Below are 18,870 nucleotides of genomic sequence, written 5' to 3'. Positions count from 1 at the left end.
GCGGAGAGCACGAGCGGGGCGATAGTGTGAGATGAGAGAGGAGAGATAGGCAGGAGCTAGACCGTGAAGAGCTTTGAAGGTCAGCAGGAGAAGTTTATATTGGATTCTGGAGTGAATTGGAAGCCAATGAAGAGATTTCAGAAGTGGAGTGACATGGTCAGAGCGGCGGGCCAAGAAGATGATCTTAGCGGCTCGGTGCTTGGCCCGTTGTTGTTTTCTTTATACATGTTGTCCTTGGGTAATCTTATTCAGTCTCATGGACTCCAATATCATCTGTATGCTGATGATACACAATTATATCTTTCATCTCCAGAACTTTCTCCTGATGTTCGCTATCGAATCTCGGCATGTCTTTCAGATATCTCAGCTTGGTTGTTTCATCGTTGTTTGAAACTTAATATGGCAAAGACAGAATTGCTTGTTTTATCTCCTAAACCTTCTCCCCATCTTTCATACACTCTTTCAAGGAACTCGTAGTCTTGGCTTTATATTTGATTCCTCCCTCTCCTTTATTCCTCATATTGAGGCAGTAGCTAAATCCTGTCATTTTTTTCCTATATAATATTGCCAGGATTCGATCATTTTTGTCTGTCTCTTCTGCCAAGATTCCTGTTCATGCATTGATTATTTCTTGGTTGGACTACTGTAACCTTCTTCTCACTGGCCTTCCTTCTTCTCACATCAGTTCGTTGGTTTCTGTTCACCACTCTGCTGCTAAGATCATCTTCTTGGCTTTCCGCTCCGACCATGTCACTCCACTTCTGAAATCTCTTCAGTTTCTTCTAATTCATCTCAGAGTCCAACATAAACTTCTCCTGTTGACCTACAAAGCTCTCATCTCACACTATTGCCCCGCTTGTGCTCTTCGCTCCTCAGATGCCATGTTTCTTACCTGCCCAAGGGTCTCTACTTTCCTTGCTCGGCTTCATCCATTTTCTTCCGCTGCCCCTTATGCCTGGAACACTCTTCCAGAACATTTGCGAACTACAAATTCAATCGCAGTTTTTAAAGCTCAGCTAAAAACTTTTCTTTTTTCTAAAGCTTTTAGAAAAAAGCTTTTGATTTTGATCTTACTTTTATACTGTTAGTTTTACTCTACCCTGTGCCTGTTTGGTGCATTCTCTTCCCTTTCTTATTGTTTTATTATGATTCTATTAGAATGTAAGCCTATGTGGCAGGGTTTTGCTATTTTATTGTTTTACTCTGTACAGCACCATGTACACTGATGGTGCTATATAAATCATCATCATCATCTCAGCTGGCAGATTATCAGTAGAGAATTGCACCTTGATTGAGTGTAAATCAAGTGTAACCAATATAGTTGGTTTCATTCCATGGTTTCAATATAAATTCCCATGTAAGAACGCAACCAAAACTGGCTCCCAAGCAGTAGATTGAGAGCTAGAGATTGACTATGTTTAAGTACAGCGGAGTAAACTGCAAAGATTTTGATACCTAATGATGGAGATCGTGCATTATTTTAATGAATTGGATCTTAATCTATTAAGGATCAAGTGCAAAACAAGAAATAATTATAGCTTCACTGTAGGTCAACTTTGGTTATTGCGGCCTGCAAACATATATAAAATATGGAAAATATTTTTTGGTGTTTTTAAAGAACCAGAAGTTGTGCAACTAATCATTAGAACTGAATATCATTCAGGCATTTTAATGAATGTCCAGGATTCAACTATAAAACTTCCCATGTTCTAAACATTGTACCTGTTGCATTAAGTCCTGTTGATTCTAGTGTAGAATTGTTGATTGATTGTTCTCTTTGATTAGAACTAAAAAACCTAAGCTTTTTAAAATAAACTTTTCATTAATTCTGTATTAACTGGTTAATTATGTACTTTTTATTATTTTAGGGGATTTTATTGGAAGAAGCTGGAGAAAGGATTAATTTCGTTCTTGAAACCATACAAAATAAATATGGCACATTGCTTTATGCGTGTTCAGCTTCAGAATTAGAGCTTGTCATTGAAGCTAAGCTTCAGCTGGCAGCTATTGCTGAACAGAGACTTCAAACAGCATTCAGGTAAATAAAAAGGCTTATTTCAACTTGCAGCAGCACAATTGTTGGTGCCTTGTCTCTTATATGTTATTTAACACCAAATTTTCCTAAGCAACAAACCAAACATCGATTGAAAACAATTTTTTGTGAGTAATTAACTATGCTAGTTATCTTGCTGCTTTTAATTTTTTGTTTCTTTTTTATTTTACTAGCTGAGAAAGCAGTTGTCTACCAATAATGTCATAATACAATGTAGTCAATAACTTTTTAAAAGCTTGGTGTTTTCAAAATGGGATAGTCATCTAGAAGTGCAGATTTAGGGCCATCATCCTCTTGTCCTGTGCAGATAGCTTAACACACTGGTGCAGAGTGGTACATACATGCTGTGCTGATCATCTGTGCTGTTGATGAGGCACTCTGATGTGCATGTTGGTCACTGCTGACTGAGTGGAGAATACGAGGTTCAATTCAGGAGGTAACAAAATGGAGGAGGTGAGTAGGCCTGCCTGTTGTTATCCCATCAACCGCTCATTAAGGCCACACCCTAAGGATGACATCAAATTACACTACTGCTGGCCTCATGGTCCAAGAGCCAAGATTCTTCTTCAGAGGAGGAGCCTGAGGGTGCCGCAGAGGTCCATGCAGACTCATCTTGGGCCACCCCAGGAAAGTCACTGGAAGACACACTGCCAGAGTACCTCTGAAAAATGGAAACACCTCACCCAGCACCTGCCCAACTTATTTATATCCTAGAGCACAAATAACATGTATGGAGGTGAGAAGGAAGGCCTAAATGGGTGTATCGGAGACTTTCATAGGTGCTGCATTCATGCTCATGACTTTCAGCTCTTCTTCACCTGTGTGCATATATTTTCAATACCTCAATATGCCACTCTCTTTATGAATTGCTTCTCCTGGTGTATCTTTGTTGTTAGTCCTCTGCAAACATTTCTCTTCTGTTCATTTTTCTTCTGTATTCAAAGGCAACCAATGCTTGGGGAGTCACTACTTTTGGAACATTTTACATCTGGGTTTTTATGCTACATATATTTTTCTCTTCCTATATTGCAATTGACATATCTGAAGAACATGTTTGGTGCACCCCTGTAACATATATGGTGTACTGTAATCCACATAACCAATTCAACTAGGGGCATGTCTATACCATGTCTTATCCTGGGGATCACCCCGGGATCATTCCTGTGTGTCCACATGATGCACAGGGGATCCCAGGGGCAGGGAGGGAAGATCCCTCCATTTCCCCAGGATAACTGGGACTGCTTTTAGTCCGTTTTTTCACGCGGTCTCGGGATCGTCCCGTTGGAAGGAGGAGTCAGAGATCATCCCCTTCCTCACAGCTGTCATGGAAATACATTTCTCCGCTGTGGCACCCCGGTTGTGGAACGAGCTCCCCAGAGAGGTCCGCTTGGCGCCTACACTGTACTGCTTTCGTCGCCAGCTGAAGACCTTTTTATTCACTCAGTATTTTAACACTTAATTTTAACTTAAATTTAAATTTTACTGTTTTAACTCTGTATTTTAATCCTATATCAACTTTGCTGTGTGGTTTTATCCTGGTTGCGCTTTTTATACTGTATTTCGTAATTGTGTTTTAAACTGTTGGGTGTTTTACTGTGGTTTTAATTTTTGTGAACCGCCCAGAGAGCTTCGGCTATTGGGCGGTATAAAAATGTAATAAATAAATAAATAAATAAAATAGTCCCTGGAAAGGAAATGGGGGTGTTCCAGTGGGCAGGGAGGGGTGGAGACCAGAGAGGCCAGGATATGAGTTATCCTGAGCCTCTTCCAACCTTCTCTGAAGTGCCATTGTTAGGATAGGCTAAAAAGCCCATCTAGCAAAATTTGCAGGTCAGGACGATGGGGAGGCGAAGATTGCGTCTGCCACTCCTCCTGCTCTGCACTGGATGATTGGAAGCCTCCAAGTCCAGAGGCTTCCAGTCATTGAGAGTGCAATCAATACTGTTACACCCTTAATGAACTACACTGCAGATCTTATAAAAAGTCCATCTTTCCTATTGAAATAAATATGTAAATATTTTTTAGTTATTTTAATATATTTAATAAAATAGTTTTAGGCACTGCGCAAGATGCCATTTCCTCTCTTAATGATTTTCTATATCAGTGTGATAAATTATAATAAACTTTCCATCCCTAAAAATTCATTATCTGCTTAGAATATTTCATTGTGAATGGCTCAAGTTTGGGACATCTATATATCAGCAAAACTAACACTGAATGTTAGCTATAAGTGTATCTATTAAAACATTTATGGCCTTTATTCCATGTTGCATGGATTAACCAAACTCAATTAATTACAGCTGGTGTGGGTACTAGCATTATTGTACGAAAACGTAAAATATGTAAACTTCTTAACGCTTAATTGTACATTTATTTACCACAGTGCTGCTTTGGCCTTTTCTGCAATAAAACTTCTTCAGGATGCAAATATTTTCAAGAAGGCATCTAATTTACCAGAACATACACAGAAAACAGAGGTATATGTTGTAGATTTTTAATTGACCATATGATATAAACCCAATGCTGAAAATAGCACAAGTGCATTGACATTATAGTCAACATTCAAAATGGTTTTCTATAATTCTTATATATTATGAATTTTATTAGGTTTTAGTTCAATACAGAAATAACATATTGCACTGTTATTTGCACTGTAATCCACATAACCAATTCAACTAGAAACTTAACGGACATTTAAATAATTTACCCTATGTATGTAATAGTCTTTAAAAATATTTTATTTAGTTAGTTTATTTTCTAAGTGACTTTTCTTATGAATTTTAGGGAGGTGATGAATGTATTTATACTGAGGATTCCAAACTGCTTCACAATGTAACAGCACAAGAACATATGAATATACATATCTGGCTGAGATGTCGTTTGGCATTGGTGACTGCAGTTACAGCACAGGCACGAGGAATTGAAACAATGAAAGGTAACATTTCATCGAAAAACTATTCATGTTAATCCTCTAGAAGGGTTTATGCACCCTACGCCATCTTCACCTTGTTCAGAAAGGTTATTCCTTCTTAGGTAGCACTTGACTGTAGCTACATCTTGCTAGTAATGTACATGATGGTGTATTAATAGAAACTGAAGGATATGTTTATGCATTAGATATAGCATTGCAAATCTTCAAGAGCAGAGCACTTCTTAGTGAGGCCAGTGGGGAGCAATAAGGCAGATCCACTGTCTCCTCCCAGCCTTGCCAGTTTGTGCTGGCCAAGGCAGTAGGTGGAGGGGTTGGTTTTGCCTGGTGGTTCAGCCCAGCAGATCCAAGTATTTAAAATTCCCTGCACCTCTCCATCCCCAGCCCCATTGACTACAAGGGGAGAAATTGGCTATGCCGGCTCCAGAGTGGTGCAGCTGACTAGTCCAGATTGGGCCTGTCTGGGGAACAGAGTGGCTTCAGATCCAGCAGATATAAAACTGGCTTCTCCCCACCTCATCTGAGGAGCTACCACCAATGAAAGAACTGCAGGCGGCAGTGGGGCCCTCTGCCATGAGGAACATCCCCCATGGTGCTCCTCTCCACAGGTGGAGGCTGGTGAAAAGGCACCAACATGGCATCCTAACCCCTTCCAGTCAGCAAGATGGGGTTGGGGAAAGGATTGCACTCTTAAGTCACTGAAGTAAAGGCAATGTAAGGCTTCATCAATTTTGCAAATGTTTTCTAAAAAATTGTAGAGCGATTTGCATGTTGGAAATGCTATAGAAATAATTAAGAAATATTACAGTGGCATATGCTGGAATTTGGGGATGTATTGTATATATTAATGGAGGTGTTGTTGTTTTCTTTAAGAAAATGAATTGACTGAGTGTTCATGTCTGATCAGTGAGGTACAACTGGAAGCAGAGGCCTTCAATGATGTTGAGACACTTGCTGAAATTACAATGCAAGCTATTATGCTCGGCCTCCAAGAAAAACAACCAGTGGCTGATATTAAGCTGTGTTTACAGGTCTGAACACAAATATGGATAATTAATTTTTGTGAACCGCCCAGAGAGCTTCGGCTATTGGGCGGTATAAAAATGTAATAAATAAATAAATAAATAAATAAATTTGTTGCTAGCAAAATTGCTGTGAAAGCTAATTCTGACACAATTCATAGCTTTATTTTACTTCATAGTCTAGATATCAATGATCTAAGATTAGTAATTCTCAAACTGTTGGGCTCAAGATTTCTGAATGAACATGCAAAGATAGAATCCTGACCAAAGTCATGGATGGGCTGAAAGAGGACCCTAACTTAGCCACATTGGATCTGTGCATTAACTCCATCCCCACCCGTACCCTGCCACCATCCCACTAGTCAAATTTGATTTGGGCAAAGGGCAACTGCTTTGTTCTGATGCTGTTTGCTTGTGCGTTGTTTTAAGACGAGTACAGAGATGTCATGTTTAGTCCCTCTTCTAATGCTCCAGATCTCTGCATGCACACTCCTGCATTCCAGGACCTCTGCGTTTTCCTCTGTAAAGCATGGATAGTATTAGGGAGCAGAAGATAGGATAAATTCAGAAGCAGAATCTGTCACAACAGAGTTTGAAAAACACTGATCTAGACAGAAAATATAAATATATCAATTGTTTTCTCTTACGTTCATACAGGATATAATCAGGTTACTTGAAGAAAAGACATTGATTTCTCCACCAGCTTCTTTAACACTAGTGCAAAGTATGCTTTTGCTAGCTGACATAATGAGAACCCAATCAGAAGGTGGTTCAGAACATTGCACAGCTAAAACTGATCAACTGAATTTATTAATTCTAGCACACACACTTGTCGTTCAACAGGTGAGTATGACCATCACATTTGTATTCTGTCCTTCCTCCAAGGAACCCAAAGCAGTGTACATGGGCCTTTAAGGAAATAGTTTCATTACAACTTGGCAAGACTTGGAAGATACTGAGTTTTCAAGGCCACTCCATGAGCTTCACGGGATTTAAACTTGTCCTCTCTGATTTACATTTTCCACTCTGTTCGCTACGCCACCCTGTTCTGTCTACAGTACAGGTGGGCAACATGCTGAAATTTGGTGGTGCAGCCAAAAAATAGAGGCCAAATTTTCATGGTTTTAAATAAGCATTTCATGTTACTGGAGGGATCCCCTCCTTAGTGGTTTGGTTTTGGGCTCCCTCCCCTTAGGCTTTTTTCTAAAGACTTTTGGGTATCTACAAATCTTTTGGTTGCCTTAAGTCTGCTAATATATCTTTTGCATGGATGGTGCCATTTTAATGCCAGCTTCACAAGTACAGGAATGCTTGAACTGGAAGCAGAGGGAATAATACATTACGTAATTTGTATTATTAAACTACATTTGTCAACAGTTATTTATTTTGGGACAATCACTTGAACAACATGCCGAAGACCCTACACTGACAACTCTAAGGGAACCGATGAAAAACATATACCTGCCACATATCAGATTACTGGCAAAAGTCAAAATGAGAATTGGTAAGGAAACTGAGGTTACTTACAAAGCACTTTATTATTTATTTAAAATATTTGAGAATTTAAATAATACAAGATATATCTGAATTCCATTTATTTCATTTTTGTTCTTATGCTGTAAGCTGCCTTTGGAATAATATGGCCTTGATAGGAACCTAAGAAATGGCTTAAATAAATGTACATATGTACATGTTTTTGCTGGCTTCTTTGTGGAAAGATACTTAAATATCAATTGCAAAGTAACAGTTTAACTAGATTTAGCTGTTAACAGCTATCAAAAATGTAACTGGGTTATGAATATGTAAAATACTATGTTAACTCGGTATCTATCACAGTACAGTATTATTATAACAGAATACTGAGATGTATTAGGAATACTCTGCAATGGGAAGTTAGTACTTCCTAGACACAAAACCCTTGTTTTCAGAATGAGACAGGTCAGTGGAGCTCCCTTCTGTGAGTCCCACTGAACTGTTCGGTTCCAGAAACTAGTGTTTTGGCTCATTTTCAGTTGCTTTAGGAAGGGCTAGCAGTAAGTATTGCTCTTCAAATGAGAGATTGTAGTAAGGATTGTTAGCTTTTCTTAAATTTGAATTTATTTTCAAAGTTTCCTTTTTTTAGTTGCCTTGTATACATGCCAAATACAGGGCTATAAATATATCTGCAGTTTGTTTAGTGTTAAATCATGTCAGCTATTAAGGAGAATAATACATCAGATAGTAAGCAATCATAAAATAACTCCTGTCTCATAAAACTGACACATTACAATAATATTCAGTTAAGTTGAAGAATGTTTTAATGTTTAATCTTTTCCCTTTAGAATGGGAGTGCACAGCTTTTGCAGCCCCGAGGGCTGCATTTGGTATTGGCTGGAAGGCCAGGGGCTGCAAATCTGTGTGTGCATATACGTCCACACACACCACTCACATAGTGATGAGGCAAAAATCCGCCTGGGCGCACGAGGGCAAAGATGGCCCCAATGCTGCCAAAGGACAAAAGAGACGCAGGTCCAGGCAGAACTCAGTTCCACCCTCATCTGCACCCTCCCTTGTGTTAGTGGCAGGGAAAATTGTGTTTCTCTCCTCTCCCCCTATGCCAATGGGGGCCTTAACGGTCCTCTTAATCCAAGGTTTTAAGAGGGCCTTTAAGGCCACACTTGGCATATGGGGGAGGGAGGCAAAGCATGCTTTCTGGGGCCTCCAGAAAGTGTGCAATTCCCCTAGACATGCTAATGGTGGTGCAAGGGGAGATTGCACACTTTTTGGAGGCCCCAGAAAGTGTGTTTTGTCAAGTGCTTGGCCAGGGCGGCTCCTGGAACAGGGCCAGCTGAGCAGCACTCGGCAAACTCACAGGGCAAGTGTTCTGCGAATTCTTTATCCCCTACACACATATATGACCTGGGCTGCTTCAAGCATTGCTGGGGGATTGCTGTGTTCTCGTTTCCATTAGCAGTGGGAAAGCAGCAATCCTGGCAAATTTAGAGTCACTAGGGGAAGGGGAAGCTTAGTTGCCTCCCCATCCCAATGACCTTGATCAGGATCTAATGCTTTTTTGTCACCAGCAGCAGTGAGAAAACAACGGACTTGGATGCTTTAGGCTTATTGGGGGAAGGAGTAGATTTAGCACCTGCAGGCTGGCAGGGAACACAGGGAAGGGTGGAAGCCCACATGCAACCCACGAACCATGGTTAATGCATCCCTGTTTTAGCCATGTACTCTTTGATACTTGAGCAATCCTAGCCTAGTAAGATTAAATAACACCACTGTCATGACTGGTCCATTATGTTACCTCTAGAAGGTGAAATTTCTGCTCTCTGATATTCCTGCTGGAATGATGAACCCATTAGGTTGGTGAGCTGCAGAAAGCTATGTAGCCAAATGGATTCAAAATCTACTTGAATGGCTGCTCCCTTGTTGGATTCGTTGAACTAGAAATTCATTTCTACTTAGTATATGACCAAAAGGTCTTTTAGAATATGACCCTTCCAAAAAAATAAAGAAATGAAATGTCCACATTACCTTTTTTTTACCAGATATATTGATGCTAAGATGGAAATGTCATCAGCAAAATATAGTTGGAATCTATGCATTCCTAGCAGTAAAGTAGGGGAAAAACAATATATGTGGGAATAAGAGATAATATACAGACACCACAGCATCCATGGCAACCACTGCTACTCCTCACCAATTGCAGTGTAGCATATTCACTCTCAGTTCCATTAGAAATGCATTGAATGTACCAACCTGCACAGTGGCATGAAAAGATGTAAGCGGAATAAGGAGAATCAAAGGAGTGGAGGAATAAAGAAAGCATGAATTACAAAGAGAACCCCCTGACTGACTTGCTTAAATCAGTGTTCTACAGCCATGGGAGAATATCCCACAAAAGCATCAGTTTCAGAGATACACCAAATTTCAGTAGTGCAGTTGCATCCATTGCCAATTGTGATTTTGGATCAATGAGAAGATTGTGACTGTAGCAGTCTGTTGTCATTGCATATGTGTTTATTTTGTATACTTTTTAATGTTCACTGTTTTTAACTTTTGTAAACCACCCAGAGAGCTTCGGCTATGGGGCGGTACATAAATTTAATAAATAAATAAATAAATATGGACAGCCAGTGCATTATCCCCATTAGCATATAATATGAATCATGTGGTGTTAGGTCAGCTTCACACAACCTGGGACCTGCTGAATGAATGTTCAGGATGATTTGCCTAGTCTTTAGTCTTCACTAGTTTGTATGGGACAGAATTTATTTGTGCCTAAATTCCATTTTGATTTTTGTCTGAAGTGTTAAATAAATGGTGTAATGAAATTTATTTTATTTTTACAATACTTGATTTTTATTTTGAATTATGAAACAAATCATGAAATATTTTCTGGCAAATTGATTTCTAGGACATACATTAACTCTAGAATTGTCCTGCACATCTAAACCACAAAGTGATTTGCAGTGGTTACAAGCCCTCAAGCACACAGAAACAGCACTAGACCTTTGTACAGCTTCAGTAAGAAGAGACTTAGAGCTGGAAGCAGAACTACTTTTTCGGAAAGGTAATATGTAATTAATTTCACAGTACTCCTATACCTGTATAATGCATACCGTATCTGGGAGCCTCAGTGGGCATTTCCCCCAAACTCATACTGCACTTATTAGGGGTGCTAGATTTTCTCCTGAACCCACACCTTTGATCAAAGTGGGAAGGACTTGCCTCATTCATGGCTACATTGTTGGCTACATAGCTACATTCATGGCTACACTGGTATTACTTCGATGAAGTCTCTAGGCATCCTCTGCATTGGCTCTTTAGGATGGAATTAGACTTGTGTCCCCGGGAGTAGGGGAATCATTTCCCTTGTAATCAGTCTTTCCTGTTTATTGCTCTGTGGTTCTTCAGAAAGTTGCTGCAGCAGTGTAGTCTTTGGGCTTTGAGATGACTCTTCTACTACCTCACTGTTGCTCAATAAGTTTAGGGTTTTCTCCCTTTATGGAGAATTTCTTCTGGTGCTGCCACCACCTGTGAGAAACTGCTCCTTCACTGGGCATTCCCACCTGTGGGGTTTGTTATTTTTAGCAAATACTTACTTTTGCTAAAGATATAAAGAATTCCACCAACTGATTCTTTCCCACTATGACCAACTCCATTAGACTACGTTAAAACCTGCTAGAAGCAGGATATAAGAGGCTTAGGTGTGAGGTGGCCATCAACACTAGGGACAAGATGAACTGTTAGACACATTAATTTATTAAAAAGATATTTTATACATAAAGGAATACTAATATTTACTTTGGGGTTTTCAAAAGAATGCTTGCTACTACTTCTTAAGATTTCAAGAGACACTTTTGCTAATACTTCTTTTGCTAATACTCCTAATAACTTGTTTTACCAGGCCAAATTCCCTATTATTATTATTATTATTATTATTTTATTTATTTATTTATTTATTTATTTATATAGCACCATCAATGTACATGGTGCTGTACAGATAACACAGTAAATAGCAAGACCCTGCCGCATAGGCTTACAATCTAATAAGTTGTAGTAAACAATAAAGAGGGAAGGAGAATGCAAACAGGCACAGGGAAGTGTAAACAGGCACCGGGTAGGGTGAAGCTAACAGTATAGAGTCAGAACAAACTCAATATTTGAAGGCTATAGGGAAAAGAAAAGTTTTTAGCTGAGTTTTAAAAGCAGTGATTGAGTTGGTAGTTCTCAAGTGTTCTGGAAGAGCGTTCCAGGCGTAAGGGGCAGCAGAAGAAAAAGGACGAAGCCGAGTAAGGGAAGTGGAGGTCCTTGGGCAGGCGAGAAGCATGGCATCAGAGGAGCGGAGAGCCCGAGCGGGGCGATAGTGTGAGATGAGAGAGGAGAGATAGGCAGGAGCTAGACCGTGAAAAGCTTTGAAGGTCAACAGGAGAAGTTTATATTGGATTCTGGAGTGAATTGGAAGCCAATGAAGAGATTTCAGGAGTGGAGTGACATGGTCAGAGCGGCGGGCCAGGAAGATGATCTTAGCGGCAGAGTGGTGGACAGAGACCAGCGGACTGATGTGAGACGAAGGAAGGCCAGAGAGAAGAAGGTTGCAGTAGTCCAGCCGAGGGATAACCAGTGCGTGAACGAGAGTCTTGGCAGAAGAGACAGACAAAAATGGTCGAATCCTGGCAATATTATATAGGAAGAAACGACAGGATTTAGCTACTGCCTCGATGTGAGGAGTAAAGGAGAGCGAGGAGTCAAATATAAAGCCAAGACTACGAGCTTCCTTGACCGGAGTAAGCGTGACATCGTTGACAGTAAGAGAGAATGAGAGGTGAGGAGAAGGTTTAGGAGGAAAAACAAGCAATTCAGTCTTTGCCATGTTAAGTTTCAAACGACGATGAAGCAGCCAGGCTGAGATATCTGAAAGACATGCCGAGATACGATCGTGAACATCTGGAGAAAGTTCCGGAGATGAAAGATATAATACACTCACAACCAGGTCCAGCTCTTGGGTATAACCTTCCTCTGACTCTCAAAGCTGCTCTTGTTGTATTTCTTGGTGCTCGGACAGTTTAGCTGGGTTTTTATTGCCTGCTTGTGTACCCTTTTTCTGGCAAGACCTTAGGGCAGCTTCCTGGCACAATATAAACCTGCTCCCTAATCCTGATTTTTACCAGCTATTTATAGTTCTTCATGATGTCTGTGCATCACACATGTGGGCCTAGCTTTGGGAAACTTCTATAGCTCAGGATCGTTTTGGCGGGAACCCTCCCCTACCATCCCACTGCACATGTTCCAACAGGTGCCCGCCTTTCCCTCAGTTCTCTTTTGACTGCCGCATCTAGTACCCCATTGGGAGCATTGCTCTTAGAGAACAGTGTATTTTCCTGGTTGTTTGCTGATGTTTCGTCACTTTTTTTCACTTTGTTGTTGAATCTTGTTTTTCTATCCGTTTCTTTTGCTACCTACTTTTTCCTTCAGTCTTTTTATTGTTCAAGGTTTTAGCAGTCTCCAATCGCCAGAACCCTCATTTATTTTTTCTGTGTCCTACAGCACTGAGAGCTTTGTTGAAGACATGCTCTCATTGCGGGAGCAAAGTCCTGCTGACAGACTCTGTCTCCTCTGCTTGGGAGAATCCCACATAGTGGAGACGTGTGCTCATTGCATGAGCCTTTCAAAGCAGGTGTGCCACAACTACTCTGATTGGCTTAAAGCGATCCTTTGGAAAAAGGCTTTGGAGGTTGTTGATGCTCCTAAATCCACTAGCGTCTCTCAACCTAAGGGAATGCCTCCAACAACCCCCTCTTCTCCGGAATAGTAGGCTCTAGGCACAGGGTGTACAGATCTGCTGGCTCCTGGTTGTTCTTCGGCCATTACCATAGCTAAGAAGTTGTCCAAAAAACCAAGGTCACAAGCTTTCTGCTTAGCACTAAGGGGAAGGTTGGAACCTACTAGACTCTAGAGCATGTGCAGTGGGACAGGGTTTCTGCCAAAACAATCCTCAGCTATTGAAGTTTCCTGAAGCAGAGCCCATGTGTGTATGCACAGATGACCATTTGAACTTCAGTTACAGGCATTTATCCCACAGAGAAGTAATAGCTTAATATTCAGACCTTAGCTATCCACCTTTTCCTCAGCTTTCTCCTAGTTCTTTTAAAACACCACCCACCAACCAGTACCAACCGTCACTGAGTACGAATGGACACATTAAATGTCAACTTCTTAACTGTCCTTTCGCGATCACTCTTTTCACTTAGCTAGGATTCCCAGACAATCAAAATTGAATTTATCTGATCCAGGCCTCATTATAAATATTCAAAGAAATCATCTCTTTCCCCCCTTTAAAACTTCACCCAGCAACAACTACACAGGTCTTTGATAGCAACAAAGCAAGGCCTCATGCCTACAGATACATTATACATTACATCACAGGCCACACAAAGTAAGCATTATAGAACAACAGCAGTCATAGGGCCTGTTCAAACAATGCGCTAAGTCATGGTTAGTCCACTAATCCTTTTACAGCAAATGGTTAGTGAGCATGTTTGATCCGTGGTTCTATAGCCACATGTTTAGGAATGGTTTACACAACATGCTAAGCCATGATGTTTAACTCAAAATGCTTAACCGCTGTGGTTTAGCGTATCGTTTAACAGGATCATATACATGGCATTTCTTCACACCCATGAACCTGCAAATGTTATCATGCCATTCCTCCTATTGCCATGGCTAAAGAAGCAACTGAGCTACACCAGGCTGTTGTAACCTTCACCACCAGTCCCTTATTACTTCTGATCCATTCATGTTTATATTTGGTCAGACCAAACATTCCATTGGCACCCTGGCTCCCAAAAATCTTCATCATACTGGGCAGAATCCAATGCTGCCCTCATGCATGTGGCCATCCCCGCCGTTTCCAGTCCGCAAGTGGCCCCTACTACTTGTGGAAGAGCCATGTAGCACCTCTGGGAGCAAGTCCTGAAATGAGTGAAAATGCTCATTTCTGGAAGAGGAAGTTCATCAGAGCTTCATAAGGGCTCATTTTTGCTTATTTCAGGGCTTGCCCTCAGAACTGCTACATCACCATTCCACAAGCAGTAGGGGCCATGCGCAGACCAGAAGTAGTGGAGCTGGCCACGCATAGATCAGAATCGACGGAGCTGGGCCATGTACACAAGGGCAGCATTGGATTGTGCTCACTGTCATGCTAGCTCTGGCGGGGGGAAAAACACCTTATCAGATGAATTCATGTGTCTTTCTTTTTTAGGGAAGATAGAACGACAGATTGATTCCCGAGGTGTTAATAAATCAACAGTAGCTGTTGAGAGCTTCCTGGATGCCATACAATTAAGCTTGAGGGGTTACCAAAATTATGGGTGAGTGACTGTTTGAATTCTTTTGTCTTTTGTCTGTGTTCCTTGGTTTGATATTACTTCTTTATTTTTCTTGTAAATGACAGGGTAACAAGTTTTTCTCTTTTCCATATACACAGATATGCAGCCCAATCCTATCCATACTTAGAAGCAAGTACCACTTATTTCAATAGGAGTTTCTCCCAAGTAAATAAGGCTAAGGTTATTGCATGATTTAACTACAGACACTGACATCAATTTAGAAAGTGTGTGGGGGAAAGTGGGGACCACTAAATAGACATCAAACTAGGATGAAAGCTCCTAACTGAATATGTACTTAGAACTTTTTGCATTGTCACTGGACTTAAATATTTCTAGGCTTGAACAGAAAATTATATACATGCTAAATTATTAGATTATTGCTAGCTGTGCAGTGCAATCCCATGCACGCTTACTCAGGAGTAATTCCCACTGTGTTCAGTCTCCCATGTTGTAAGGTGACAGCTGAAAATAAATGTGCATACAATTTGTTGCTTTAGACTTGCTTAGTTTTAATTTGTGTTCTTCATTTTCTGTTCCCCCCCAATCTGAACTTCATTTATTTATTTATTCATTTACTATATGTATATGTGGTCAGCATACAAAACAAATATGATGTTAAAATACAATATAAAACAATTAAAGCACCCATCCTATCTTTTTTTTTAATTAAAGGCAATGAACTGGTAAATCAGACCACCAGAATGGCAATCCAATTTGCTCTTAGGCAAAAAGAAATCCTATTTAGCTGCTCCCACTCCCTGCCCAATCTAAATTGATAGCGCAAGGAGAAAAGCCATAGGATAGGCAGAACAACAATAAAGTCTTTGATCTCAAATGAATACATTGATCATGGTCAAACACATCCCTCAAGAAATGCAAGGATAAAGTTGTCCTGGCTTGGCAAAGCATTGGATATGGGGTGAAGGAGGAGGCCTCACCACTTGTGTATGTTGTGGCGTTTCCTTCACTGCTGGTCTGCTGTTATATCAGGAAATCTCTAGTCTTAAATACCCACCTAGCAAAACCAAAGATGCACTTAGGATCTTACAGTGCAGGAACATCCAGTTCTATCTCTAATACTGGGTATGTTTGTAATTATTGTTTGGATAAAATGAAGGCATTTATTCAGTTAAATTTCAAAAATATACAAGCAGCTCAGTTCTATGTGCTAAGTTATACATACTACATTTTACATTCTTGCAGCACAAAACTTTGCACATTTATTTTGATGTAACTCCTATTATATTCAGTGGAGCTTATGCTCTAGTAAATGTGTTTAGGATAGCAGCCTTAAAGTAGTGAAATAAGGTTTAGATAAATGCTGCTCTGTATGTATATATATTTCCTTAAAGTATTTCCAAACCTGATGGCTTCAGATGTTTGGAGTGGGATAATGGTGCCTTGAGGAGTAATTGTATTGCTGTCTCTGCCCACACAATATGCTTTCTTCGAACAGTACCAGAGTGGGAAATGCTATGCTACAGTACCACTACTAGTAATTTTTGAATCAGGCCTTAGATTAAAATATATCTTGGATGTGTTGATGCTGCTGCTGTTGTTTTCGGTTTTATGATGGTATTTCCTGCTGGTTTATTGTGTTTTATGGATTTAGTTTTATTGTATATTTTATTGTTGTAAGCTGCTTTTGAGTTTCTATTTGGAAAAAAGGGATGAGATATAAGCTTTTAAAACAAATAAATAAAATAAGAACCAGATAAACAGTGCTAAAAGCAAAGCAACTTGAAGTAGAAGTGATCATTGTATAAATTACCAGTACAGTGTAGCAAACTTAACTTTTATCAAATGATATGCAAAAGCTATTTCCAAGTAATAGTGGTGTGTGTCAAGTATTATCATAACTTTTGTGTGTGAGGGGGTTGTGTTGTCTATTTGCAGATTGATAAGAAGATCATACATGGAAATAGCATTGCTACATTTTTATTTAATTACAAATAAGGAGGAATCGCCAATTTCGGGCACACTGAAGGGAAGAACATTTAAACCAAAGGTATGTATCAGTTTTTAGATTAAGGGCATATTCCCTCAGTATCTTTAGTGATAAGCTAGAAGTGCAGGAAGCTTTGCTTGAAGATGGAGACTATTTTTTTTAGTGATTTAATGCAACATTTTCCTTCATGAATTGTAACACCCAAGCTGACTCCTGCAATCCTCCATGTGGATCAGCTTGGTTTTCTTGTGGAGTATATAAATCGGATCTATCATATCACTATACCAACCTCCATTAAAACTCTCATGCAAGATTGCTTACTCTTTGAAAGGAAGAATTGCAGCTCTTTAACATTATTATACTGATGTGAAATTAAGATTAGTGGTTGAATACCTAAATAATAAGGGTATTGTACTTCTTAAATACAGAAGGACCTCTCCAGTTTTGGACCCTAGTAGATGAGTTCAGCATAATACCCTGAGTTATACAATGAAATAGAATAGGTTTGGTAAAACCAATCTTTCACCTTTCGTTCCCTGAAGCTGTGCACACAGCTTCTTTCAGAACTTCTTTTTTTCTTGTTTTTAAGTACTGGCAGTTCCATCATGTAAACCACTTTTAAAAGTTACTATATTAAGAAAATATACAAATAAAAATAAGAAATAAATCATATTGGGGGATGGGAATAGTGTTGCTTGTTTTGTATTGGTACTGTTGTGACACTGCTAGTTGTCTTGTTTTTCAGAGAAAAGAAATGGATATCTATTCCATGCTCATATCAGTCCTATCTCCTCTTATTCTCCTGAGAGTCCTGGAAAACATTCCTCAACCTTAGGATAGTCCCCTGAGCGTGTAGGCCAGTCTTCATTGCTTCTCCATGGGGAATAGCCACCGTGCTTAGTGTGTTGTTCAACCAGATCACATTGGAGCTATTAAATGCCAAATCTTGCTAATTTAATTAGAGTTCTCCTTTTCTTCCCTACACCTCTGATGTGTCCTAGAACAGACAGGGGGATGTTGATGATTTGATCACTTAGGCACCCCACCCGTTCAGGCTGGGTTGGCCTACCGATGCCATAATATAAAATAAAAGCAATGAAATGTGGCAGGGTTTATTTCTTGGACTCTGGATGGGATCATCTGAGTCTAGAGTAGGCGTTCTGACGAGGATGCACAAACACAGAGAGGTTCCTCCTACCATTCCTGGGTTAGATAGCTCCCCAGATGCATCTGAAAAAAGTTGATCCTGGATTGGATCAGATATGACCTGGGCTGATGGCTTGGACTCTCCACATTGACAGAGGGACTGACTCTGGCAGAACCCAACAGGATCCATATAACAACAGACACCCACTTACTTGGCTGCAGGGCTCATCTGGAGGAGAAGGTACCTTAAGAGACTGGGATATGAGGGATGTATCCATTTCCCTAAATCCATCCTACTTTTATGTTCTTTCATATTGAAGGTCCCAAACAGCAGGTTTGAGGAACATCATGCTCATTGGTGTAGTTTTATTTTTGTTTTCCAGTTAGGGATAGAGGAGATGCTTGTTCTTGCAGTCCAATCTAGAAGGCCAGGGTGGCTTCTCCCTCCGGAGAAGTGATGAAAATTTTGAACGTGCCTACATGCTCAGGCAGAGGTGACATTCCAAGGTTGAGGAAAACCCTCTCAGAGGATGCCTCAAATTACGATTTACCTATAGGATCATAGAACAGTGTAATACTTCTGTTCTGCTAGTGTAAATGTTTAGAATGGGAGTGCGAATTACTCTTATTTATTTGGCTGTGCTGTTTTACAATGCCTAAATTTATTGCAACATAGAAATCACTAACTCCAAAACAAACAAAATTGCTTTTCCATTCAAGATAACAAAATTGCAGAATTTTATATCTTTAGGGTTGCAATCCAGTACACACAGCCTAGAAGTCCAATTTCACACTATGGGGTTTAGATACATAGGATTGCACTCTAAAGCACTCGGGATAATTGTTTCTATGTGGCTTTTCAGAAATTTACATTAGGTTGTGTGATTTTAAAAGTG

At 40.0% G+C, this 18,870-nt stretch overlaps 1 protein-coding gene across 1 annotated transcript in view; it reads left to right on the top strand.

The window, feature by feature from the left end:
• Positions 1-18,870, top strand: part of CFAP54 (cilia and flagella associated protein 54) — a 122,398-nt gene that overhangs the window by 88,786 nt on the left and 14,742 nt on the right. The window contains exons 53-61 of the mRNA XM_063134983.1: positions 1,869-2,038; positions 4,437-4,530; positions 4,838-4,988; positions 5,856-6,013; positions 6,662-6,847; positions 7,382-7,508; positions 10,407-10,562; positions 14,754-14,862; positions 16,777-16,888. Coding sequence (XP_062991053.1) covers positions 1,869-2,038; positions 4,437-4,530; positions 4,838-4,988; positions 5,856-6,013; positions 6,662-6,847; positions 7,382-7,508; positions 10,407-10,562; positions 14,754-14,862; positions 16,777-16,888 — 1,263 coding nt within the window. The remainder of the gene's footprint in view (positions 1-1,868; positions 2,039-4,436; positions 4,531-4,837; positions 4,989-5,855; positions 6,014-6,661; positions 6,848-7,381; positions 7,509-10,406; positions 10,563-14,753; positions 14,863-16,776; positions 16,889-18,870) is intronic.

The sequence above is a fragment of the Elgaria multicarinata genome, chromosome 9 (assembly GCF_023053635.1).
Source record: "Elgaria multicarinata webbii isolate HBS135686 ecotype San Diego chromosome 9, rElgMul1.1.pri, whole genome shotgun sequence".
Lineage (NCBI taxonomy): Eukaryota > Metazoa > Chordata > Lepidosauria > Squamata > Anguidae > Elgaria > Elgaria multicarinata.
This window is presented reverse-complemented; position numbering and strand designations above follow the sequence as displayed.